Genomic DNA, 23009 nt, shown 5'->3' with positions numbered 1-23009 from the left:
CTCCATGAGCCTTAAGCACACACTGGAAGTCAATAAACAGCAATAAACCATCCAATGGGCCAAGAACAGCTGAGGTTTCCTCTGTCTTGCTCAGAACTGTCATACTACTTTCATTTTCCAGCTTCATGCCGGCACAAGCTGTGTCACATTCTGGCTTTGGGTGCGACTTCTGCGTAACACAGCTTGAGGTTTGACATGTTGAAATGCGAGGTATTTTGACGTAAACCATGTGCAAGTACTGCACGTTGCATACAGACGTGAGCCTCAGCCAGCAAGCTGCAACCAGCTCCGCACGGAAAGCTGGTGATGACAAGGAAGTGGCACCTTTATTCCTCGACAGCATAATGTAGGCCTGCACAAGGGTTATGTGCATGCCTCTTGTTACCTTGCATTACCCTTGTTATGACATCTCATAACACTGAACAGATCTCCCTGATATTTGGTGGATGTTAGCCAAGGAGCGAGTGATTACTCGTTTGTGTTTTCCGCCATTAGATTGTGTTTCAGGTTTAATGCCAAGTAGGTTTTAGCACACAAAGAATTAGCCTTGTTATCTTGGTGCACGACAGTAAAGAGCAGAGAAAGCAAAAGTCAAGAATCAAAAATACAAAATATGAAATATGGAAATATGTGCCTGTTTTTCAAAGAAAAGATTTGTATCTTGTTTGAAATGAAGATGATGGAACGTGAAAAGTATTGATGAAGTATAAAGTATGAAGAATATGTGCAGGTGTGAAGTGCATGGGGCGCGATAGGAGCCCGTATCAGTGGGGGTCCTGAGCCTCGTTGATGAGGCCAGGAAAGAATCCTCAAAGAATGAGAACGGATTCTGCATCCTGTCGGTACATCTGCATGGACAAGACATGGACTGACCAGGAAATCAAAGTGAGTGTGTTCTCTGTGTGTCTCTGTGAGGCGGGTCTTGAGGGAAATTTGCGACTGTTGTTCGTTAATTCTTCTTGGTAGGTTTGATCCACTTCAGATTAAAGCCCTCTCACACTAACAGGATACGCAGGGATTTCCTCCACAACTAGGTCTCCCTTCGCTTCGCTGCTCGAACATCTCTGCCGCGTAGTGATCTTCAGAAACAAGCACCAAAAACCGGATTGCATTCTTCAGACGCCGCGGTGAGGGTCATGCTGAAGTTTTGTTTTTGTTTGTGGTTAAATAAGAAACACTCACTGGAATTTTGTCCACATGAGCTGGGAAGCGAGCGTCCGTTCAGCTGAAGGTACGTAAACACCAATCCAACACGCCGACCTTCCCCTCATTATTTAAGTGTGGATATTTTAGATATAACCTTTACAAAACATGTTTCACTGAGCTCACTGTGTTTCCGTCATTCTTTAGAAGTGTAACATTAATTGCATTGCATAATCCCATAATAATGATAATAAGTATAATGGTAATACCCCTTATTTTGCAAACAAATACAGGACTTTCACCCAGGAGGTCTCTTCATGTCTCAAGTGACACCAAAAGTCAACATTTACATAACATGTTTAAGTTATATCATGTAATGGCAACATCCTCATTTTAACCTAAACCATGACCTTTTCCTAATGCTAACCAAGCAGTTTTGTTTTCTTCTTGAGCATCTTTCATACATACAAGACAGCTCGTGTAATAATAATATTTGTTTTGCTTTATGAAACAGAAAAAAAAGAAGCAAACTAAGTTTCTAAACAGTTTAAATATGAAAATATACAGCTGATGGCGACCTCTGACTTCCTGACATGAATCAGAAAGAGGTGAAAACATCACCTCATCTGTGATTAATGCACTTTTAAGCCAATGAGGAGTAAGGAGTCTATTGTTAAAATGATATTACATCTTGCTGATCATAGTTTAGGAGGTCACACCTCCCTGATTCCTGATCTGACTGAGTGTTTTTGGACTGTTATCACTTTGCACACATGACTTCATCCTTCACCGTGTGTCCACTACAAGGAAAATAGGCTATTTATACAGCAGCAGCTATTTCTGATCAAATTTTGTGTTATCTGTATCAACAAATATGCGACTGAGGTGCAGGCAAAGCAACGCGGCGCAGCGCGCGAGGAAGTGTGTGCGCTACGTGTGTGCTGTATGTGGGATGGGTGAGCGGCAGCAAATGAGGAGAGGAGAGCTGGGAGCCCAGAGGGAGGGGGGGAGAGCAGGCAGGAGGAGAGGCGGAGGGAGGGCGAGGGAAAGCAGGCGTGTCAACTCACCATGCACCAGGGATTAGCTATTTAAAGTTCAGTCGCTCCGCGCCACAGAAACCTCTCCAAACTGCCAACGAGGACGCATCAGGGCGCGCATTTGAGGACGCGCTCCGAGGACACACGTTTTAATGAAGGAGACGACGAGAGGACGCGGATGAAGAGAGAGTAGCCTCAGCTGGGATCTTCTCAAGAATATCCATTATCTAAGTTTATTTCACCAGGTAGGTAAGGCCATTTAACTCACTTAAACCTCAAATAAAAAGGAGTTCAACAGGACTCTCTGAATGCAGCTCGGCACCTCTTTGGCTCTGCTGAAGCGCAGAAAAAGGGTCAGGCTCGGACTTTGGATGAATATGTGGTCCTTTTATCAAACAGCTGTGTAAGGGTTGCCTTTTTGTTTTTGGGGCAGGAGGTGTGACAGTGGGAGGGCTCCCTGCTCATAAATAAGCCTGTCTGGTATGCTGTGTTTTTTGTGTAGTGGAAACCACTTGTCAAACTTTATTCTGCACGCTTGAATAAATCGCCTGTTATTCTCTTTAACTGCCCAGTCGGGCAGCTTAATTGGCATCACTGATTGATTAGAATAACTTTAAAGCAAACGTAGCACCTCCAGGCTCTGCTTGGCGTTTAAATAAGCAGATAATGGCAGTTTCCACGTCTGTCACTTCGCATATGTAAACAAGCACGTCTTCATTAGATTATTCTTGGAGACAGAGAGGAGATAAGTGATGCGTAGTCCTCGAGATGAAAGCTCAGATTATCCCGTCTGGAGCAGCTCATTCAACCTTCCGCCTGCACGCGCACAGAGGCCTACACGCCGTGCACGCGCACCCGATTAAAGCACGTGAAATTGTTAATTGATTTGTACTAATCAGCCAAACATGACAAAATTAGTGGAGGAAGTGCTTAGTTTGTTTATTTGCGTATAAGTGGCGTCACCACAGTGGAATACTTAAGTACTCAGTTGCAGGTTAGGGACTGTAAGAAAATTATTCGAGGGATCAAGAAAGGGTGGGGATATTGTGATTTTTCCTTTGGCTGAAGGTGAAATAATCAGGTTTTTTGGGAGGTCGGGAGCTCTTTATTTCTTTCCCGTCCTAACTTCATATTTGCTTTCAGCCCTACTTTGCAGTATGTAGGTTCATCTTCCCTCACCACAACAACAGGGACAGCAAGGGGTGACGCTGGAGGGACAGCTAGTGTCGGCCAAACGCTTGTTTCCACTGCAGTGGAAATGAAACGCAACATTTAACTTTTACAACGGCTTCACTTCTACAATTACCGTCTATTGCTGGGTATTGCGGACCAGCTGCTCTCCCGAAGCAGACAGTCAGGCTACAGCGTCAGGAAGTGCGAGACACAACTTTCAGTATCAACAATGCTCATTTTGCAGAGTGATCCCTTTCAGTGCTCTACTTGCATATACATCATAATCCTGGATTATTTTCTTGATTCATTAAGGCGCATCTTAACTGTGTAGCCGGTCAAGGTGAAGCTCATTTGAACCGCACTTCATACATTAAGAGCTATGTGTTTTGTTTGCAAAATCTTTAGCAGTAAAGTAACTGGCAGTCAAATAAATGGAGTCAAGCAGAAGCATAAAGCAGCATACAATGGAAGTAAAAGTACCTTAAAATTGTGCTCGAGCATTAGGCTAACCATTGACAGTAACCAAAATCACTGCCATTGTTTGGTCTCTCTGTCGTATTAAAGCTCTGAGGAAACACCCTAAAAGCTGCTTTATCCACTGATGAATATGAACCAAAGCAGATTGTATACTGCTACTAATGGACACACACAAACGCACACTTGTGCAGGTATACATGCACAGAGCACTGTGTGCGTCATCCAGCCTGGCAGGCCTGTGTGAGGCTTTGTGTTGAGGGCAGCGACACAGTACTGTGCTTTTTTTTTTTTTCTCATAAAGCCTCAGAGACCGGCTGCAAAAGGGGCGCTCAGAGGAAATGTGGAGCTGTGGGAAGGTTGTCATCACGTCACTGTAAGCGTATGCGCTCTGCTGCTTGCTTTAACACTGTTTACAAATCAGATAAGAGGCTGAGTGCGGACTGCAGGGAGAGACCTCTGACTGATGTTTGAAGGGAGAATTTGTAGAGATCGTGCTTGGCAAGCACTTAGGTTGCTTAACTGTCGCTCAGTTCCCTGTAAACACGCGCATGCACAAACATGCGCTCAAAAATTATGAAAACCGCAAGCCAAAAGCCACTTACTGACGTTTCCCTGGAAGGATTGCGCAACTGTCAGCTCCGTCAGCGAGCCACCATTGACTGAGTAAAACCACATTATTCAAGTGCCGCTCGGTGCTCAGGTGAGAAAATCAGGTCAAGTCACAACTTCTCACTTTCTGACCTTCCCCGGCCTCATTTTCAGCATTTTTGTCTCTATCTTCTCCTTCTTACATTGTCTCATCTTATCCTCTACCTCCCATCTATCTCTTCTTCTTCCTCTGCTTTTCCTTCCCTCTGGTCAGTGTGAGTGCTGTCTGAGCTGAGTATGTTTGTGTGTGTGTGTGTGTGTGTGTGTGTGTGTGTGTGTGTGTGTGTGTGTGTGTGTGTGTGTGTGTGTGTTTTTGCCATCTGAGGTTGTTTTTCTCCTCCAGGCTCCCAGGCTGCTGCATGCTGCCAGACCCCCACAGCCAATCATGATCTGGGCCCAAAATTCCTCACCACTGACCAGGGCCATAACATTGTGTGTGTGTGTGTGTGTGTGTGTGTGTGTGTGTGTGTGTGTGTGTGTGTGTGTGTGTGTGTGTGTGTGTGTGTGTGTGTGTGTGTGTGTGTGTGTGTGTGTGGAACCTCCAATGCACACTTGTTTTTATGAGAAAAATGTGCACGCTGTGTTATGAGTACACACATAATTGGTCATTTCTGTGAAAGTGTGATGGAACTAGGGGGGGAATGTGGTCAGTCAGGACTGTCTCTTATACTGTGAGTTCTCATTTCACAGGCAGAACCTCTACCTGCCGACCTAAACATAATGGGTTCACTGTGTCTGTAGATGGGATTGGATTTCACAGCCACACCTGTGTGAAAACAAGAAGGGAGGTGCATTAGATAGTTAAGAAATGGAGGAGAGAGAAAAAAGCGTTTTCTGTGTGAATTCGTCCCCCCAAAAAGAGAGAAACTGCGGAATGAGAGACGCAGAGTCTCCCCTCTGGCTCGCCTGTAATGTGCTACAGCGTGTGAGCTGTCGCGTCTCCGTGAAGCTGAGTCAAGCAGGGAGAGGAATCAGCAGTAAACAGTGAAAAAAAGGAAGAAGATGTGAGCTTTCCTGAGTGCTGCAATCACTGTGCTGTTTGTCATCAGGTATACACATCCTTGTCTGTGATTAATGAACAGTGGGCTCAGTGCTTTATCACACGCGCCGGTTTTCTCTTCAGGCTCAATCAGGTGATTTTGTTCAGACGCTGCGTCTCTTTGAAGTTGTTCTGCATCTCTTTTTAGTCGGTCTGAATCTCTTTGTAGCTGTTTTGCATCTTTTTGTAGTTTTGCATCTCACTGGGGCCTTATGATGTCTCGTTTTGCTTCTCTTTGCAGCGAGCTTGCATCACTTTGTAGCAGTTTTTGTCTCTTTGTAGTTGTTTTGTGTCTCTTTGTGGAAATTTTGTGTCACTTTGTGGACTTTTTTGTCTCTTTGTAGTTGTTTGGCATCTCTTCATTGTTATTTTGTGTCTCCTTGTGGTCATTTTGCATCTCATTGTGGTTGTTTTATGTCTCATTGAAAATTAGCATCTATTCATGGTCATTTTGCATATTTTTGTGGTCGTTTTGTGTCTCTTTGTGGTTGTTTTTTGTCTCTTTGTAGCCACCCCTTTAGTCCTGCTTGGATAGAGGATGTGCCACCTTTTCTGTTTTTGCCTCACTTTTATAAAGTGTTTTTAATGAAGTCTTAGAAAATAGGTAAATCTAATAGTTAATATCTCATTGAAGACACACTGCAATCTGTTCCCTATAAAACCACCCACCTACAGTTATCCTGTTATAAAGTGACCCAAGAGCTATTTTAGTTTTTCATGATGACGGATGCTTGAAATGGTTTATGTGGTGTGTTATGCATTTGTTTGGAGAAGAGTGATTTCACTGTTTAGTCGGCTGTTTCTGCAGCTGTTGATGTTTAATCATGTAAAGGTCATTAATAAAAGTTTCAGTAATTTGCAGCAGAAACAATGAAGCTACACAACTCCTCTTTTACCTCGCAGCACAATCACAATAGAAACTGTCAAGATCCATCTCTGCTCCATTTCACCTGACCTATTTCTTAACCTGATTAGACTAAAATAAATACCTTTTTTTCACTCTAAGTAAATACATCTCAGTGCCGCGTGTGAACCTGGCGTTATCTTATCGGTCAGAGGTGCCACAGAGGGACAGCCCTCCGGGGAAATTATGAATTTCACTGACTTGACGCTCTGTGATTCACGTCTACGGTAGCTGCAGAGTTGAATCAAAGCTTTTAATGTTTTCAAAATGAAAACAATAGCTTTGGCGTCAGTTGAGACATGCACCGTGTGCCAGCCAGTCATAACTTGCATACATCAGATGACCTCTATGTAATCTGTTGGGCTGTCAGACAAGGGCTTAACAATTCCTCTGGCTGCAGGAGCTCGTTGACGTCCTTTTCCAGGATTAGGTGGCGCGGAGGATGATGATGGCACTGTAAATACTGACTGATTGGCTTGTTGCTGGGACACTGTGCCATTCAGTTATACTGTCAGCTTACATTAGGCTATCACGTTGCTGCAGGTGCAGGCTCTTTATTCCATTAAACTGTGACCCGGTGAGGAGACAAGGAGCTGTCAGCAGGCCTGGGCAGACATGCTGTCATCGCGATAAGGCAGCTTAAATGGAAGCTTTGAAGTGAGCATCCTGGAAAATGTCATATTTTGTATTTAAGAGAAAGTTTGTCCCGGTTCAGGATGGTTTAAAGGGAACCCTGTGCTTTAAAAACAACCATAATTTTTGCCTCCCTCTTATATTCATCTCTCCGTTCACTCCGTACAGACATCCCTGCCAGAATGGGTGTGAAGATGCTGCAGTGTTTTCCTTTCTACCGACGCTGTAAAGAGCGCTGCAAGAGCAGACAGTGCCCCCCAGCAGCAGGTGAGGAGCAACTACGCTCTGACTATTAGAAAATCAAACAGAGACCAAGTAAACAGCCAGTTCATGATAGCACAGCCTGATAAAGCCTGACTTTCTGTCTCTATCTTCCACCCCTCAGTTCCCATCGAGGAGATGAAGCCCCGCCTATGCTCCACGACGTCCTGGAGCAGTGACAGCGAAGGAGCAGGAAGCCTGAGTCGGGGCTCCCAGATATATTTCTCCACCAAGGCCAGGCTGTCGTTCAGACACCAGCTGGACAGCAACATCAACGCAGTGGACGCCACCTACTGAGCAGAGCTGCAGACGAGACAAATGGACTCTAGTATCACAGTTTTCCGTTGCCTATTCATGCTGAGCTGAGCAAACACTTCAGCCATCGTCACCCTTCAGATGTGATCAACAGTAGCTGCGCACGGCCACAGATCGCTTTTTAAGCCCTCGTTACTCGCCGCTCACAAAGAACTCCTGATGACTGGTCAGATTCAACAAGGGACGGGGGAAAGCAGACAACGGCACACTTGGTTTTCAATCTCTGTGCATTAAGATTTCATAAGACTGTACTCTAAACGGAGCGGAGCCACTGCCCTAAAGGACGCGATGCTGATGTGACAGAACACAACAGACTTGTTTACAGTATTCACAACCAAAAAGTGCATTACTTTAGGAAGCTTTTTTTACTTTTTTATTTCTTTTTTGGACAACCTTTGTGGAAGAAAAGAATTTTTAGAGTTCGCTGACATGAAGCGGGACGTTGCACAGAGCAGGATGAGGATGATAACCCTCAAAGTGCGATGAAGAGTCATCAGCCGTCGTCATCATGAGGGATCGAATCAGTTTTTAAACCTAACTGTGACATTTCGTAGAACCGGGGAGGCTTTACCGTCTAATCTTGCTCTGTGACAAAACCCCTGCACACTGACAGCGAAGAGGCTTGCGCTTTTATAAAAGGCATCAACTCTAATCATAGAAAAAGTGCAGAGGGGTCACGTTGACACTGTTTCATATGCGCAGACTTAGTTTGAGGATGCTCAGCTTTTGTTTGTTGCCTCTTGTTAGTTCCTCTTAAAAGTAAACTGAGCTGCACAACATATTTCTGTTGGCTCACTCTGGCTAATTTCTTTTCTTAAACATTTTTATAATTAAAAGAGAAAACTTTGTTGCATTCAATATTAAAATGTATTTACTGTTTTGAACAAACTCTAGTTGCTGATGTTTAGGATGAACAGAGTTCTGCCTACAATGAACAGATATGAATGTAATGGAAGGGCTGATCCCATGTGACTTGTTCGATGTTTGTGCTTTTAATGCAAAAATAATCAGCTACTCTAATCCACAGCACATGAACAGACCCGTGACATTATTCTTTACTAACAAAATAACAAAAAGCTCTGTTAAAAATGTCTCCTGTGTTTTTATTGGCGGTGAATGTGACGTTTTGCTGCATGAAATATGGAGTTCACATTCAATCATGCTGAACATGATTTCTTCCAACTATTTTTATTGAAAAAAGTGGGACAGGTACAACATAGTCATTAACATATCAGCATATTTTTACTTCTACTGTAACTATAACGTCACAACTCAAGAAGTTATCGAAGAAAAGGGGAGTTCAGCACTACTGTGTAGTGGAGGAAAAGGAATAAACTGAAACCGGCATACTTAAAAAAATCAAGTCAGGACGGACAGATTACACATGTGCAACCCTGATAAAATGTTAAAAAGGATTAGCAAATTATCACATTGTTGTATTTATGTTTTACACAGCGTGACGACTTTTTTGGAATCAGGGTTGTCGTAAACAGGTCAGAGGTTTGATTCTTGGTCTGTAGGAATGTATGACAGGTGACTGAAATACTCAATAAATGGTCTCTATAGCATGAAGAAACCACCAGCGGCTCCCCTGAGAGAGAGCTTTACTCTGTCCGAGCTGGGAAAAAAAACATCACATCATTCAAACAGACTGAGGAGGAGGATGGTTTGGGAGATTTCGCCTGCTTCTTTCTAACAGTGTTGTAAAGGCAATTCTACGTCCATCTGAGGCTGTGCGTTGAAAGATAATGAATCAAGCTGTGGGCAGGATTGAAACAAATGTGTGAGGTGCTCGGGCCTTGGGGCTCACTTCTCCTTCTTTTAATCATTTCTTGTTTTTCCAGTCTCTTTATCGATTACTGGGAGTCCTCCAACAGTCAGTGCAGTACATGTAGCACCGTCAGTCATTTCTTAACCAAGACACAGACAATGTATCTTGTTAACCACATTTATTTAAGAAATTGGTTCACTGGTATAAAAAAAAATAAAATATACGACAACAGTCTATAGACAAACTTCTCCAGACCTGCAACGACTCATAGAAGTCATCACTGCATGTTTTTGGGTTTGGAGATGACGCCGTCCGGGTAACGCTTCTTAAAGCGAGCCACGACCTCAGGATCCAAGAGGTGAATGCCATCAAGCTGGTTTCCAAGAGTTATCCTGAGTGTGGAGGGAAAAATGATAAATCAGTACATGTTGAACGTGTAGAACAGTCACTTGGTTTTTAAATAAAAGGTACAATGTGTAAGATATGACCAGAATTCTAGTTTAAAACGTCCAAAAAATGACATTATCAACAGGATGTGAGGCACTAACAGTTCAAAGACATCTTTGTACTGTATTGCAGATATGTACTGAAGTTAGCATGCTAATCAGCTAGCCCCAGCTCATCCTGTCTGTAATACCACTTTGCGAGTGACAAGTTTGCTGTTTCACAAGCTCTTTACTTTTTTAGTCTGATAGATAAAAAAAATAAACTGACAAAATGTCAAGAAAGAAAATAATCTTACACCTTTTGTCCTTATTAGACAGAAAAATACAACTGTACACCTTCTAAATTCAAGTTTCAAACTCGAGAGAAACAAAATAAAACTCACCAAAACTGTCTTGGTTTGTCTTTCCACTGTTCAAACAATCAGCAGCTCTGGTTTGGTTGAAATAAACCCATAAGTCAGTTAGATGTGGAAATATTCTGGCACTGCGCGCTGACGATAACCGACCTTTCTCTCAATGCTCCACGCTTCACGCCCTTCCTCTCCCAGCCTGCTGTGTCTTCATCGTGCCTGGAGTCAAGAGTCCAGGCCGGGGCTGCTGTAAATCACAGCGGTACTGTTTGCCCCGTCATCAAACTGACCTCCTTCGGCTGTTTTCAGTCCCGATCTGGCCGTGTTAACCGAGCCTGGTGATGTTACCCGCGGTGTAAACAACAACACTCCCCCGATGTGCTGATAGAGCCACTAGCTGCACAGCTAAATGAGCTAACTAGCGAATGGCAGCTAGTAGCTACAGTACAGCAAAGTGTATAATGAGCAGCAGCTAGCGGTTACTCTCGGAATATGCTGCCCCTTATTTATCTGGATTGACCTTCAACAGGTGGTCAACTCTTACACACTGCACCTTTAAAGCACGACGGTATGTTACCAGTTGGGCTGGACGTTGTGGGGTCGACCGAAGAGCTCGATCTTCCTGGTGCCGGGCGACAGTCTCTCTATCATGCCGTAGATCTCATCTGGTTTGTGACTGGTGGAGCGGACCTGAAATGTAATGAGGACATGGAGCCTGTATCATATTATAGACCTTTGCAGGATGTCATATGGGGATAAATACAACAAGCATGACAGTGATCACTTACCTCAGCCACAATTACGTCGCAGTCCAAACCTCTGTTGAAGCCCTGAGGGTTTCCTTTCACACCCACCTGAAGAATCACAAATCACATGGTTAGCATTTAGATATGGGGCAGAGCATGCAAATGCAGAAATTCCTGCTTTCACTCCAGCAAAATCATTCACATAGTATACGACACAGACAGTAAAGAATATATAAGAGGACAAAGAACGACAGTGGAAGACAAACAAACCAGACAGTGCTCCTTCCCGTGGTTCAGCCAATGGCCTGTCCTTCCTGTGCGGATGATTCTCTGAAGCTGGTTGGTTTTCACCCAAATGATTTCATCGACACGCTCGTAGCTGAGAGAGGGGAAAAAAAAAAAAAAAAATCAAATGGTGTCCCTACAAAACCGTGTCTTAATGGAAGTCGATGCACAGCAGGAGAGACTTACCCCCACAGACTGAGACACTCTCTGCCCAGCTCCATAGCCCTGCAAGACGAGACGTTGGGCAGATGAAAACATTATCAGGAAGTGGATACGTGCTTGTTGCCCTGTTAAAATCTAAAAGCTATCCTGATGTTGAAGAACTCTTCTTCAGACTATTTTAGTTGCTGTACTTACCTGCCGGTGACCCAGAGGAAGAGGAAGCCGTCGTCTTGCAGGATGGGGATGTTGAGCTTTCTCATCTCGTCGTCAGTCAGCGTGCCGTAGGGCAGCTCCATGTGGATGTCCCACGGAGGGTCGGCCATCACCACAGCAAACTTGCCCAGGATGGACACGTCCAAGTAACGGATGTCACAGCAGATCCACTGTACACAAAAACACAACCTCTGTCAGCATCTCGCTCTTCCACCCCCTCCTCTCTCCTCATCCCTCCGCTCTTCCTCACCTGCGAGGGGAACAGTTTTCCCACGTTGCTGTCTGCGTCTCCTGCGTGGAGTCCGAGCTCCGTGGTCCCGGCCTGGGGCCCCAGCAGGCTCCCCTCGGCCTCTGGAGGGCTGTCGATCTCATAGTGGACGTATTTGCAGGTGTCCATGTGGAAACACGTGTTGAGGAAGGAGCAGTCGCCCAGGCTCTCGTCTGTGTGCTTGTTGATGATGCGACTGAATGAGAAAAAGTGTCACAAAGTGAACCAGCAGCTCAAACATGTTGCGTCATTTTAACAGTGAAAGGAATATGTTTTTGCTCCTTTCATATCTCATTTTGCATCTTATGACCCCTGAGGTTTGTTTTGAGACCCGACCAGCAGGATTGGGAAAGACAGACCATCATTTAGGATGTGGAGAAACTCCACGAATAAGATATTTTGGGATGAAATCAACAACAAGATGCATTATCCTCTTTCATTAGATCAAAATGAAAGTGATGTTGTCGCAATAAGGTAATTCTAAGTTTGACATTTATATTTATTTACATTATTAGTGTAAGGCAAGTCAGTGTTTTGTTAGAACACCATCATGATATGGTCTCTCTACTGGGAATAGCATTTTTGGCCTTTACTATGGTGCCCTCTTGAGGCCAAAGGGGGTATTTTTTCTTTTTAGCTTTTTTTTGGGCATTTAATGCTTTTATTTGACAGTTGACAGAGGAGAGATTACAGGAAATGAGGAGGAAGACAGATGGGGAATGACATGACATTGCAGGTCATAGCCTGTGCCCTCACCCTGAAGCCACCAGGGTGTCCCCAGTGTATTTTATCTACAATAATTAAAAATCTGACCTGTGCAGTCATTAGACTTCTGCTCTGACATCATGTGCATGTGACATATATATACAGAAGAAATGTTTTGGAAGTATGCTGCAGAAAACTGACCGGAAGTGTAACTTGGTGCATGGCTGAGGCGTGTCCCCGGAGCGCACGCACTCCTCTTTGGTCCCGTGGTCGCAGAACTCCTGGACTTGAGCTCGGCCGCGAGACCGAAACTTTTCAACGATGGACTGCTCCTTCGCTGTGCTGGCGTTAAGCAGCTCCAGAATCTCTCTGCTCACCTAGCATACATAACAATCACATCAAGCCATATCAGTAATCGCACCTGCAAAAAAAACAGCTTTGCTTTTGTTTAAATTAAGCTGGTTATGATATTTGGGGGTCCTCTAAGAGACAAGAGGAAACACTGGTCGCGCTCCTCAGCTTTCCTACCTTCTTGCTCTGCTGCTCTTTAGTGGACTGTTGGTTCAGGAGGCTCTCGATCTCCATGTCCATGTGAGACGACTGGCTTTTGCTGCTCCTGCCCTTCTTGTCAGCCCCACTCCCTGACGCCGAAGGCCCTGCCAGCTGTGTGGAGGAAGCCGGCGTTAGAGAGGTGAAGGACGTGTGTGGAGGAGAGGTGGAGCTCTGAAGCGAGGGCGAGAAGCCCGGAGCCCTTTTGAGGTGGCTCTGATCTTCTGCTTTTCTCTTGACTCCGGTCCGCTGGGCTCCGGCCCCTGACCCGATCATTGCCCATAGTTTTGTGTGGTCCACTGCTACCACGACTGAGGAGGAGGAAGTAGTAGAGGAAGAGGCTGAGGTGGGCTGTCGGACCTCGATGAGCTCCTGAGCGGAGAATTTTAGCAGCAGACTCTGGATGCATCCGAGACTGACGGCTGTTTCAGACTGTGACTGAGAATCCAACAAAGAGAAAAGATTTTTAAGAACAGAAATATGAAGTTGAGATGATAGAAAAGCATTCCTGTGCTTAACACTCACGCTGTTGAGTTCATTTGTGATGGCAAGGGAGTCCGTTGGCAGTGAAAGACTCAGATCAGAGAGATATCCCAGCAGCCTCTTCTCTAGCTCGGGGTCTGGCGGTTTTTCCGTCTCCTCCTGAGGGGGAAACGCTGCAGATGGAGCCGGGCTGTCACTCCTGGCTGTGGAGCCCTCTGTGCTGCTGCCACCATCTGCCCGAGAGGAAACAACAGAGGTTAACACGCTTATTTTGAAGAGGCTTGACAAGGTTTTCCTACATCATTTAGATATCGGATTAATATGATTGTCTTGATTTTAGACTATTGGATGGACAAAATAAACAATTTGAAGGAAGTCATCAGTTTTTGACTTTTTTTTTTTTTTTTTTAACTGTATATACTAAATAGTTAACTAATTATGCAAAGGAAAAATTAATAGATGACGTTAAAAACTAACAGTTGCAACTCCAACAATTACAACTATCAAACGGCAGGAAAAATTACCTATTAACTCATTCAGAGCTGGAAACAATTGATTTTTAATTAATGTTTAACAAATCAATTCTAACATTCAGTGGCCTCGGGTAACAAAACATGGCCACTTGTCTTGATTCTTGTCGATACATGGATTTAATAATTTAACAGATTAATCGCATCAACACTCCACTGATTACTTGAGAACAAAAGCAGTCGCTAGCCGCTGCCCTGCTGGTACCCGCTCTGCGGTCTGGACGTACCCGCGGACAGTTGTGCGGGGTCTTTCCGCCGCCGCTGCAGCCTCTCCCGCAGAGAGTCCAGCTGCTTCTTGTGCGCCTGAATGTTACTCCATGTGTCCGACATGACGGGCTGGCTTCAATGGCAATAACAACACTGACACCAAACACAATCAACGGCAATTAGACAAAAGTTGGACACTCTCCGCCTTGTTATGAGCCAAGAATGTATGGTACGCGAATAGAAAGTGTCGGACTAGCATCTTGATTGAGATTGAAGGTTCCGACTGCCTGGTGCTGTGTAAACGAGTGATACTGTCGGTATTATACTGAAAAATCCATGAATTATCATACTTTAATCATTATGTACTCAGAGTTGCGTTAAGACGGAAAAACTACTCGATAACAGTCTCTCTGTTCATTTGTGTAGAGGTTCCTTGTCGGGTTCATTTTGGGTCCGGGCTACTCCGACTTCCGGTGCCACTGAAATTAAAAGTTTGCTTCCCGTGTGCTAAAATTAATTGCATTTGTGCCGTTTCAGAAACGAAATGACTGATTTCCGTCATGATATTAACATTGGAACCATATGTTTAATCCTAGTTTCGTAACTCGGTGCATTTTTCGCCAGCTCTCCTTTGCTATCAGGCTGTAGTGCTGCTTCAAGCTAACGCAAAGATGGCGGAAGAAGAGAAGAGTGGCGAGCCTGTGATAGACAAAAACGAACTGCAAATTATGAAGGTACTGACTTTTAATTATGTCACATCAATATTTAAATCCCCCAGGAATCTGGTACCTTCATTTTTTTCCTTTACTTTGAATAAGGTCAGAGTTTCGTTGTAGTTTTCCTCGCTGGACATCTCCTGAAAGACTCGTTACTATAACAACTGGCTGCAACTGTCACGCGAACAGACCTTTCTCGATGTTCAGCCGTTATAACTGATATAGTCTAATATTAATGTGTTCAGTTTATTTTTTTATGCGTAGAATGAGCCCTTTCTTTTCATCCTGCTGGATTAAAATGCAACAGGAAAAAGGTGATTTTAAATATGCATGCCTGGGTTACATCCATCACACTTCTTGCTGAGTCACCAGATTTTCAGTTTGCCTGGAGACTTTTTAATGCACGTGGACATGTCCTCTGAAGCCAGTGTGTGTTTTTACACCAAACCATCCTCTATCAGTAACCTGACGCAATGTATGGCATTAAAACAAATGCATAGATGGTTACACTTGCTTTTTTTTATTTTAGAAATGTCTTCCATTAACATAAATCTGTATTTTATTTCCTGAAACAACGGTAATTCTGTTACTGATTTGGCTCTCCAGCAATTTAGTATTTAATTTCCACAAGTTTAGACAAAATCAAAGCAACAGAAGCTCTGGCTGCTACACACATGGCTTTCTATATGGAAGATGGATATCTGAATGCAGTATTTTGTGCTTTTATGTTGTAGACAGTTTGATGTGACTAAGTAAAATATCCACTGTGACAGCACTATTGGAGTAATACCATTATTCCTTTTAAAAGTGTTGTTCATCCTCCCGTCACAGGAGCTCGTGGATGACCTGTATCATTTCAGAGATTGCTATTTTGAGACTCACAGCGTGGAGCAAGCTGGGAGGAAACAAAGCGACGTCGCGCAGGAGATGGAAAAGACTTTGAAGAAGCTGGAGGAGAAAGAAGGTGAGTGTTGTATTTACGCAACAGCAGCGCTTCAGTCTTTACTTTGCAGAGCAGCGCTCATGCCTGCTGCGCCTCCGACTTTCCCGCAGATCGTTTTAAACACAAAGCGGAGTTCCTGCTGCAGAAGGGCAGGTGTCTGAACGTGGCTCCTGACTTCAGCGCCGTAGCAGAAGAGTGCCTTTCCCGCGCTGTGAAGCTGGAGCCTGGCCTGGTCGAGGCCTGGAACACGCTGGGGGAGCAGTACTGGAAAAAGGGAGACCTGAGCGGTGCCGAGAACTGCTTCACTGGAGCCTTGCAACAGGTACAGCGAGGACAGGACGAGAGATATGTTTTCCATTCTGCCCCCTCAGCTGCTATTGCTCCACGCTAGGCTTCGTGTATTAACTCATCTGTCTTGTGCTTTATCTTCCATTTCTGCAGAGCAACAACAAGGTGTCTCTTCGCAACCTGTCTATGGTGCTGAGACAGCTGCCTGCGGCGGACAGCGTTGCACAGGGAAAGCGGGTGCTGGAGAGTGTGGACATGGCCCGACAAGCTGTCCAGCTGGATGTCACAGATGGGTCATCGTGGTGTGAGTAGAGCGCCGGGGTACTTCATGAGCAGAGCATGTTATAGACGGTGCTGTGGGGAGGTGGCTGTGCTCCTCTTTTCTCTTTGTAATGAAGGAGCTGTTTGTTACTCAGATTCAGGGTTAAAGTTATGGTTCGATCTGGAAAAGAAAGGTCATCCTGCGAGACCCTTCCTGCTCCTTTCAAAATAAAAGCTGGGACAGTGAAACTTTTAAATCACCAGATGGAGGCAGAAAGGTGCACTCGGTGTCATCATCTTAAAAAATAATATGTATTCACAGTAAAAGACTAAAATCATTTATTATCTAGATTTTAAAGTCATTGGGCACAGGGTTCATTCAAAGTCTTCAAAGTTTTGAAAATGCTTAATTGTATGTATTCAGCGTTACGTATATGCTTAAATTTGAACACACTCTTGAAAAATCAGTCTCTCCTCTGTCAAAAAAAAAAAACATCAGAAGCTGCTAAAACAGCTGGAGAAAAATGAGCGAGCAGATTCAGAAACAAGCGCAAATCTTTTGTTTGTGTTATTGTTTTTACAGATATCATGGGGAATGCCTACGTGTCCCTGTTTTTCACCTGCGGACAGAATCCACAGCTGTCTCAACAGGCTCTGAGTGCCTATGCGCAATCTGTGAGTACTGACCATTGAACGAATATCCATCAGCACTATCTGCACTTTTGTCTAATATCGTACTCCTCTCTTCCGCACGTGTAGGAGAAAGTGGACAGAGTTGCCTCCTGTTACCCGGAGCTGCATTTCAACCGATCCACTCTGTTCCAGTACGAGGAGATGTTCGGGTCTGCGCTTGCCGGCTACAGCCGAGCCGCGGCGCTCGACCCGGGCTGGGAGGAGCCTCCAGAGCGGGAAAAGCAGCTGCTGGAGTATCTGAGGAAAGTCACCGAACTCATACAGAACAAGGTGGGATTTGCATGCAGAGTTTTGGCAGATTTTGTTTTTAGTGTTTCATAAGTGAAGGAGAAATTTAAAATAACACGACAAGCACTGCTGTCTGTGTCTACATGTTGGAGGGAATGAAGTGAAAATGACGTTCCATTTAGAAATAAAGTGAGAATTATTTAGGAAGGTAGTCCACAGGTGACACTGTATCTCCAAATGTCTTGTTTTGTCAGATCAGCAGTCCAAAACCTGAAAATATTTAGATTGCTGTGACAGATGCATAAGAAGACCAGAAAATATTCAAGTTTGAGGAGCTGCCAATTAATTTTCTGAGGAAATGTACTAATAAATGAAAAAGGCTAGAAGAAATTATATGAGAAAAATAAACCTGTGTCCACCAGAAATAAATATATGTAGTGTATGTATTTTTTATTGCCCATATGTCTATTCTGTATAGTCTGTTATGTTTTTTCTTTATTTGTTTGTTGTATAAAATATCATCTGTGAGCCTGTTTGCATGTATTGATCGCTCAAAGATTTAATTATTCACCACAAGGTGGCAGCAAAGCACGGCCATCTCTTCTTGTTCTCTGAACCTTCATTCCATCCATCTCTTCAGGGGAAAGTGAAGGCGCGTCGGTTACGGACGATGCTCTCTACCCTCAGCACGTCGGCCTTGGGTCCCTGCTCCTCCCCTCAGTTCCGCTCCCCTTCGGGTCGTGTCGGCAGCCTCGAGCCCCGAACTCTTTCGTCCCTCACGCACGGCCACAATGCCGGGGTGGCCGCCCTGGGCAAGGTGGTGTTCAGCCTGGCCTCTGAGGGTCGCATGGCCTTGTGAGTGCAGATTATTTTCAGCATTAATGGTTAATTTATCCAGATGATAGCGGAGGAAAAAAAACATGGATTTCCTTTTTTCCCGCAGCACGTTTGGCATGGTGGACAGCGAGGAGACATGTATGGTGGTGATGGTATATAATACAGCGGACAGCTGGGGCGTCCTGATAGGAGACGCTGTAGTTATTCCTGAACCTCAGGTCAAGCGACACAGCATAACACATAAAGATGAGGTCAGTGTTTCATGCGTGTAGCTAAACATGTACACAATAATCCTTTCATCAAAGTGGTCTAACTCTCTGTTTCCTCTGTCCGGCAGTCATTTGACTTCAGAGGTATACGAGTGGACTCTCCTCTGCTCCTCATTGTCAATGGCAAGAAACAAAACATCCAAAGTCAGATTGCTGCCTCTGTCAGCTACAAGCCCCAGAGCGAATGACCCCACACGAAGCTGGAGGACCAAATTGTTTTTTCCCTGGATTTTGAAGAAGAGTTTGGATCATCGTCCAAGTGTGAAGGTTCCAAAGTTTGTGCCTGCGTTATGTGTCGTTTTGTAAATAGAGGTCATCCCGTCACTTTGTCTTTAGAAAGACTGTTTGTTTATATTTATAAATATTCCTTCTTTTGTATTATGCTGTCACTGGGACAGCATGGAGTCCTTTGGTAAATGAATGATCCTGTGATGATGAAAATGCGATGTCAGAATTGTGACTTCAGTTTTCCATGAAAGAAACCTGTTCGTCTTCAACATGTTGTTGGCGTGGTGTCTTGAAAACAGGTGACACTTACACTATCTTACTGTCAGTGAATCTGACATTAAGAGAGAAGACTGTAAGGCAGTGCTCTGTCAACAGTTTATGTTGTATTCACATTGCCAAAGTACTTCTAGACACAAATATGCTGAAGTGTAGCCCAGGGCTAAAAGTTGAACAATGGATTCAAGACCAATATTTGTTATGTTTAGCCGAGAACATACTTATAGTACAAAATGTCAATACTACACACTCAGGGCAAACCCCCAGCAACTAAATTAATACTAAAACAACCGAACACTTTGTTAACATATAGAAATAAATGTGGTTAAGTTAGTGTTTTGGTCACTATGAAACCTGTTCCTGCCTCAGTGCTTCTTGATGAAAGGCCGGCCTCTCTCCCTGGCGGGGGAGCTGAACTGGAAGAAGGTCTTTGCTCCGTCCGCCTCCAGGCAGGAGAAGAATCTGCTGTCCCCATCATGGCCCACGGAGAGGAACTGAGGGCTTCTCTGGGGAGTCGCCTGCCGAGCCACCCCTGAGTGACACGCAGGGGGTTGACGGATGTCTCTCATTGTTGCACTGAGTAAAATTCCCTTACATAGACAATCAGCTCATTACTCCTACTGTTCTTTCTTGATGAGCACGTCTTCTTGACAAAACACCTACAGCTGCGTCTTCCTTTACGCCATTCAACATTATTCTCTCTGGGCTTCCTTCCTCTTCTCATTAATCAGTGTGAGTACAACTGATATAATAAAAGCATTCATCTCTCAGACAGACAGAAAAACACGATCTTTTATCTATTTTGCTGCATATTAAAGGTTAATACTTTTGTTCTGGGCTGTAAGTAATGATTATTTCAATTGTTAATGTGTCACCTAATTAATTTATTGTGTAATCAGCAAAATGTTTTGGAAAAAAAAGGCTTGTTGCAGCAATATGAGGTGATGTCGACCAAGTCCAAAATCCATTTAACCGATTATCAAAACTGTAGGACAGGTTTTTTTTTGTTGACTAATCATATCCGCACCAATGTATTATATCATTTCATACACAGCTATTTAATTAATAAATAACTGTTCATTTAAAAATCTTAAGGTTTTCTTGTCATATACGACTTTTAAACATTAAAAGAAAGTGTTGAAAAAGGTTTTTCCCATCTTCAGAAGTCAATAAACAGGTGAAAATGATAGACATAATACTTTGCACTCTTGATTTTCCTTGTTTATAAAGGGCAAGTTTTAAACACTCAACACTCTACGCAAGGGCAGAGACTGTCTGCCTCTCTCACTGTGAAACATCAATTTATCTCCTGCACAAAAAGACCAAGCCTCTGCTGTTTAAAGAGCGTAATGTTAAACTTTTAAAGACATCAAGGATCTAAGTTCAAATTGCTGTTCTTACCAGTGCTGAAGTCATGATATTCTGGCTGTGACAGCATGTCTCTTTCCCCGTGACCCACCACCATGTTGCGCAGCCTCAGAGAGTCATACAGCCCCTGCAGTTTCTGGTACTGCCTGTTTCTCTCCATCAGCCTCTCAGACACCTCGCTGTACTTCCTTTTATACTCCTCCATCACCTGAAAGAAACAAGGTTTGATACTTTTCTATGTGGTCTTCTGAACTTGTGTTTCCAACTTTCTAGACTGCCGTGTGTAATTAAAAATCAAGCTCTCTAGATCACAGATCAGCAAATGTTAAGATCTTTAGGTTTCTGAAATTTATTGCTCCTTTTTCTATTTCTTCATCATCTACAGTGAAGGAGGGAGAAGTAGTGACCACAGACCTGCTCCTCTGTCATGGCCCTCCTAAGGCTCTATGTCCAATCTTATCTTGGGTGTAACACATTACAGTATTGCAACAGTATTTTTTAACAGGTCAGAGGACGTGTTTAAGCTATTTTTACCCAGAAGTGGTCTCACCATATTATTTTGGCTCTTGCAAACTTTCATTTCAAATGTGACGTTGTGAATCTGCACTTGAGTTTAAGAACGTGTTGCTTACCTTCTTCAGAGAGGCTATTTCCCCCCTCATGGCGGTAAGCTCCAGGTCTCTGGACTGGTTTTGCTGGGCCAACACCTTCTCCATCTGCTTCAGCTGTGACTCTGCCCGTGACAGACTGTACTCTTGATACATACGCTCCTGATGGACCTGTTTACAAAGGTGTTTGCAAAGGTATTTTATAGGAAGAAAACAATACTGACTCAGACAGAGAAGACTGGCATTGTGTTCTTATACATACAGACAGAAAGATATTTGACCTGATAGCTCCAGAAGGCTAGAGCACGGGCACTGATGTCCAGAACTATGTCAGGTCGCAGACCTGCCAGCACCATGGCCTTGTACTCCTCAGAGGGCGACAGCTCCGTCCTCACAATGTCCAGCTTCCCAGACAGCGCAGAGGAACAGGCCGGGCAGATGGCGGGGGAGCGGCTGAACTCACCGGACCCGTGCTGATCACAGAAAACATGTGAGCAAGCTGTGACCCAGGCGAAGCCGTTCAGCTTGGTCCGACACTTTGGGAAGTTGCAAAGCAGCGTGTCGTCACAGAGAGACATGGCCGTGACTGTGGACAGTACAGTAATGTTTTAATAACGGGACCTGGACAACAGGCAAGTCTTTAAGTTAAGGTTCTATAACACCAACATACCCCCCCAATTTGAAAGACCATAAACTATGTCAGAGTAAAGCCAATAAAAAATCTGTTTGACAAAGGGGCTTTCAATGAGCAGGGCCAAGCCTGCGTGTGGGGTCATCACACATCTTCTCCCTCAGATCTTAGGAGGTTTGAAGAATTCAAGGCTTCTTTTGCGAGAACTTGGGGACTTGAAATCATCAGGTTTTCTAATATTTTGGAGTGTGTGTGAATTTAGAGATTTCCTTTGCCCTTATTTTCCATAGGCTAAACAAATCATTTTAAACTGGTCACAATCAGATAACTCAGAGGCTATATTTCGACTCCTTCTCTTATTAAAGAACTGCCTTTCAGTTCTCTTTCATCCTAAAATTGAGTGCCAGAGCAACTGGATACACTCCAATACTATGCTCTATTTAAATTTCAAAAACTTTTAAGACCACCAACTGCTTGCCAAAAACATTTAAGGTTTTGATTTCTGTAGCAGTTGTGTTAACTAGTTTAGTTCGTTAACCCCCACCAACTTATAATACGTAACAGTTTACTAATGTCTCTATAAATGCTAGTGAGTTAATTAGCTAGCTACAGCATAAACTGTAGCTAACTCACTATGGGAAAAATTTGATGCAACTTTCCACTCAGTTTTAATTTAGACTATGTAAATTAGGAATACAATATTGTACAGTATCATAAATTGGTTGTATGAGGTAGTACATACGTAGCTAGCTTAAGTTTCGGTCACACAGCTAGCTTAATGTCACGTCAACTGCATTCAATTTCAGCATGACCAGGCTAGCAGGTCCGGAGCTAAACTGTTATGTCCTCTTTAACTTTCAAACAACTCTGACTTTCAAATGAATATTTTTTGTTAAACTTAAACGGATAGTTTAACCATTGAGGGACAGCGCAGTTATTGCGTTATTTTTTATGTAAATTTCAGAAGATACACAACTTACCGGTTAGTCCTTCGTTGGAAAAACTTTATTGACACAACAAACATAACAAACAAGGAACACCGGTCTACATTTACAAACACGCCAGAGGACGAAAAAGGATGAAAAATAATAATTAAAAAAAAAAAAAAAAAAGACAGCTTAAAGGTTATATGTTTTGACAGTTTTTTTTGTTGTATATTTGGAAACAGAGGAAATGTATTGTTTGATTTGCAGTTTCAGTTCTAAAATAAAAAATGGTTTTTTGCCAGTGAAATTTGATTTGTGACTATAAAAATTGATGAAAGTAACAAGCAAATTAATCAAATAGAAATTAATTAGTCTTTCACTCTGCAGGTGGC

General features: G+C 43.6%; 4 protein-coding genes across 5 annotated transcripts; 2 read left to right on the top strand and 2 right to left on the bottom strand.

Annotated features, from left to right (window-relative positions):
• Window positions 1–1125: 1125 nt before the first annotated feature.
• On the top strand, window positions 1126–8840 carry LOC139351192 (uncharacterized protein C17orf114). 2 transcript variants are annotated; one of them, XM_070992959.1, is made up of 3 exons: window positions 1126–1231; window positions 7223–7321; window positions 7440–8709. In XM_070992959.1, exons 1-3 carry the CDS (start codon window positions 1198–1200, stop codon window positions 7610–7612), a joined length of 306 nt encoding a protein of 101 aa, XP_070849060.1. In that variant the 5' UTR covers window positions 1126–1197; the 3' UTR covers window positions 7613–8709. The 2 variants fall into 2 exon arrangements, with proteins under 2 accessions (XP_070849060.1, XP_070849061.1); XM_070992960.1 differs by lacking the exon at window positions 1126–1231 and adding an exon at window positions 2112–2425 and having other exon boundaries at window positions 7440–8840.
• mettl3 (methyltransferase like 3) lies at window positions 8803–14599 on the bottom strand. Its single transcript, XM_070992957.1, has 11 exons — window positions 14366–14599; window positions 13651–13841; window positions 13105–13563; window positions 12778–12953; window positions 11854–12067; window positions 11586–11773; window positions 11415–11453; window positions 11214–11322; window positions 10986–11051; window positions 10775–10887; window positions 8803–9793 (listed from the first exon to the last, which is right to left on the bottom strand). Exons 1-11 carry the CDS (start codon window positions 14466–14468, stop codon window positions 9679–9681), a joined length of 1773 nt encoding a protein of 590 aa, XP_070849058.1. The 5' UTR covers window positions 14469–14599; the 3' UTR covers window positions 8803–9678.
• A 166-nt stretch (window positions 14600–14765) lies between these two features.
• On the top strand, window positions 14766–20278 carry ttc5 (tetratricopeptide repeat domain 5). Its single transcript, XM_070993695.1, has 9 exons — window positions 14766–15079; window positions 15893–16025; window positions 16115–16326; window positions 16446–16596; window positions 17137–17228; window positions 17313–17516; window positions 18115–18329; window positions 18418–18562; window positions 18649–20278. Exons 1-9 carry the CDS (start codon window positions 15017–15019, stop codon window positions 18766–18768), a joined length of 1335 nt encoding a protein of 444 aa, XP_070849796.1. The 5' UTR covers window positions 14766–15016; the 3' UTR covers window positions 18769–20278.
• LOC139351692 (E3 ubiquitin-protein ligase CCNB1IP1) lies at window positions 19450–21638 on the bottom strand. The gene is made up of 4 exons (XM_070993696.1): window positions 21342–21638; window positions 21085–21231; window positions 20486–20660; window positions 19450–19616 (listed from the first exon to the last, which is right to left on the bottom strand). Exons 1-4 carry the CDS (start codon window positions 21636–21638, stop codon window positions 19450–19452), a joined length of 786 nt encoding a protein of 261 aa, XP_070849797.1.
• Between the last annotated feature and the right edge of the window lie 1371 nt (window positions 21639–23009).

The sequence above is a fragment of the Chaetodon trifascialis genome, chromosome 23, assembly GCF_039877785.1.
Source record: "Chaetodon trifascialis isolate fChaTrf1 chromosome 23, fChaTrf1.hap1, whole genome shotgun sequence".
In the NCBI taxonomy this organism is placed as follows: domain Eukaryota; kingdom Metazoa; phylum Chordata; class Actinopteri; order Chaetodontiformes; family Chaetodontidae; genus Chaetodon; species Chaetodon trifascialis.
This window is presented reverse-complemented; position numbering and strand designations above follow the sequence as displayed.

Coding starts and splice junctions, on each gene's coding strand:
- LOC139351192 (XM_070992959.1), top strand. CDS start 1,198: ATGAGCTGGGAAGCGAGCGTCCGTTCAGCTGAAG. Junction 1,232..7,222: donor GAGCGTCCGTTCAGCTGAAG/GTACGTAAACAC, acceptor CACTCCGTACAG/ACATCCCTGCCAGAATGGGT. Junction 7,322..7,439: donor ACAGTGCCCCCCAGCAGCAG/GTGAGGAGCAAC, acceptor TCCACCCCTCAG/TTCCCATCGAGGAGATGAAG.
- mettl3 (XM_070992957.1), bottom strand. CDS start 14,468: ATGTCGGACACATGGAGTAACATTCAGGCGCACAAGAAGCAGCTGGAC. Junction 12,068..12,777: donor TGCACCAAGTTACACTTCCG/GTCAGTTTTCTG, acceptor TTTCTCATTCAG/TCGCATCATCAACAAGCACA. Junction 11,052..11,213: donor ACGGGAAGGAGCACTGTCTG/GTTTGTTTGTCT, acceptor GTGATTCTTCAG/GTGGGTGTGAAAGGAAACCC.
- ttc5 (XM_070993695.1), top strand. CDS start 15,017: ATGGCGGAAGAAGAGAAGAGTGGCGAGCCTGTGATAGACAAAAACGAA. Junction 17,517..18,114: donor CCGAACTCATACAGAACAAG/GTGGGATTTGCA, acceptor CCATCTCTTCAG/GGGAAAGTGAAGGCGCGTCG. Junction 18,563..18,648: donor GCATAACACATAAAGATGAG/GTCAGTGTTTCA, acceptor TCTGTCCGGCAG/TCATTTGACTTCAGAGGTAT.
- LOC139351692 (XM_070993696.1), bottom strand. CDS start 21,638: ATGTCTCTCTGTGACGACACGCTGCTTTGCAACTTCCCAAAGTGTCGG. Junction 20,661..21,084: donor AAATAGCCTCTCTGAAGAAG/GTAAGCAACACG, acceptor TGTTTCTTTCAG/GTGATGGAGGAGTATAAAAG. Junction 19,617..20,485: donor ATATCATGACTTCAGCACTG/GTAAGAACAGCA, acceptor CGTGTCACTCAG/GGGTGGCTCGGCAGGCGACT.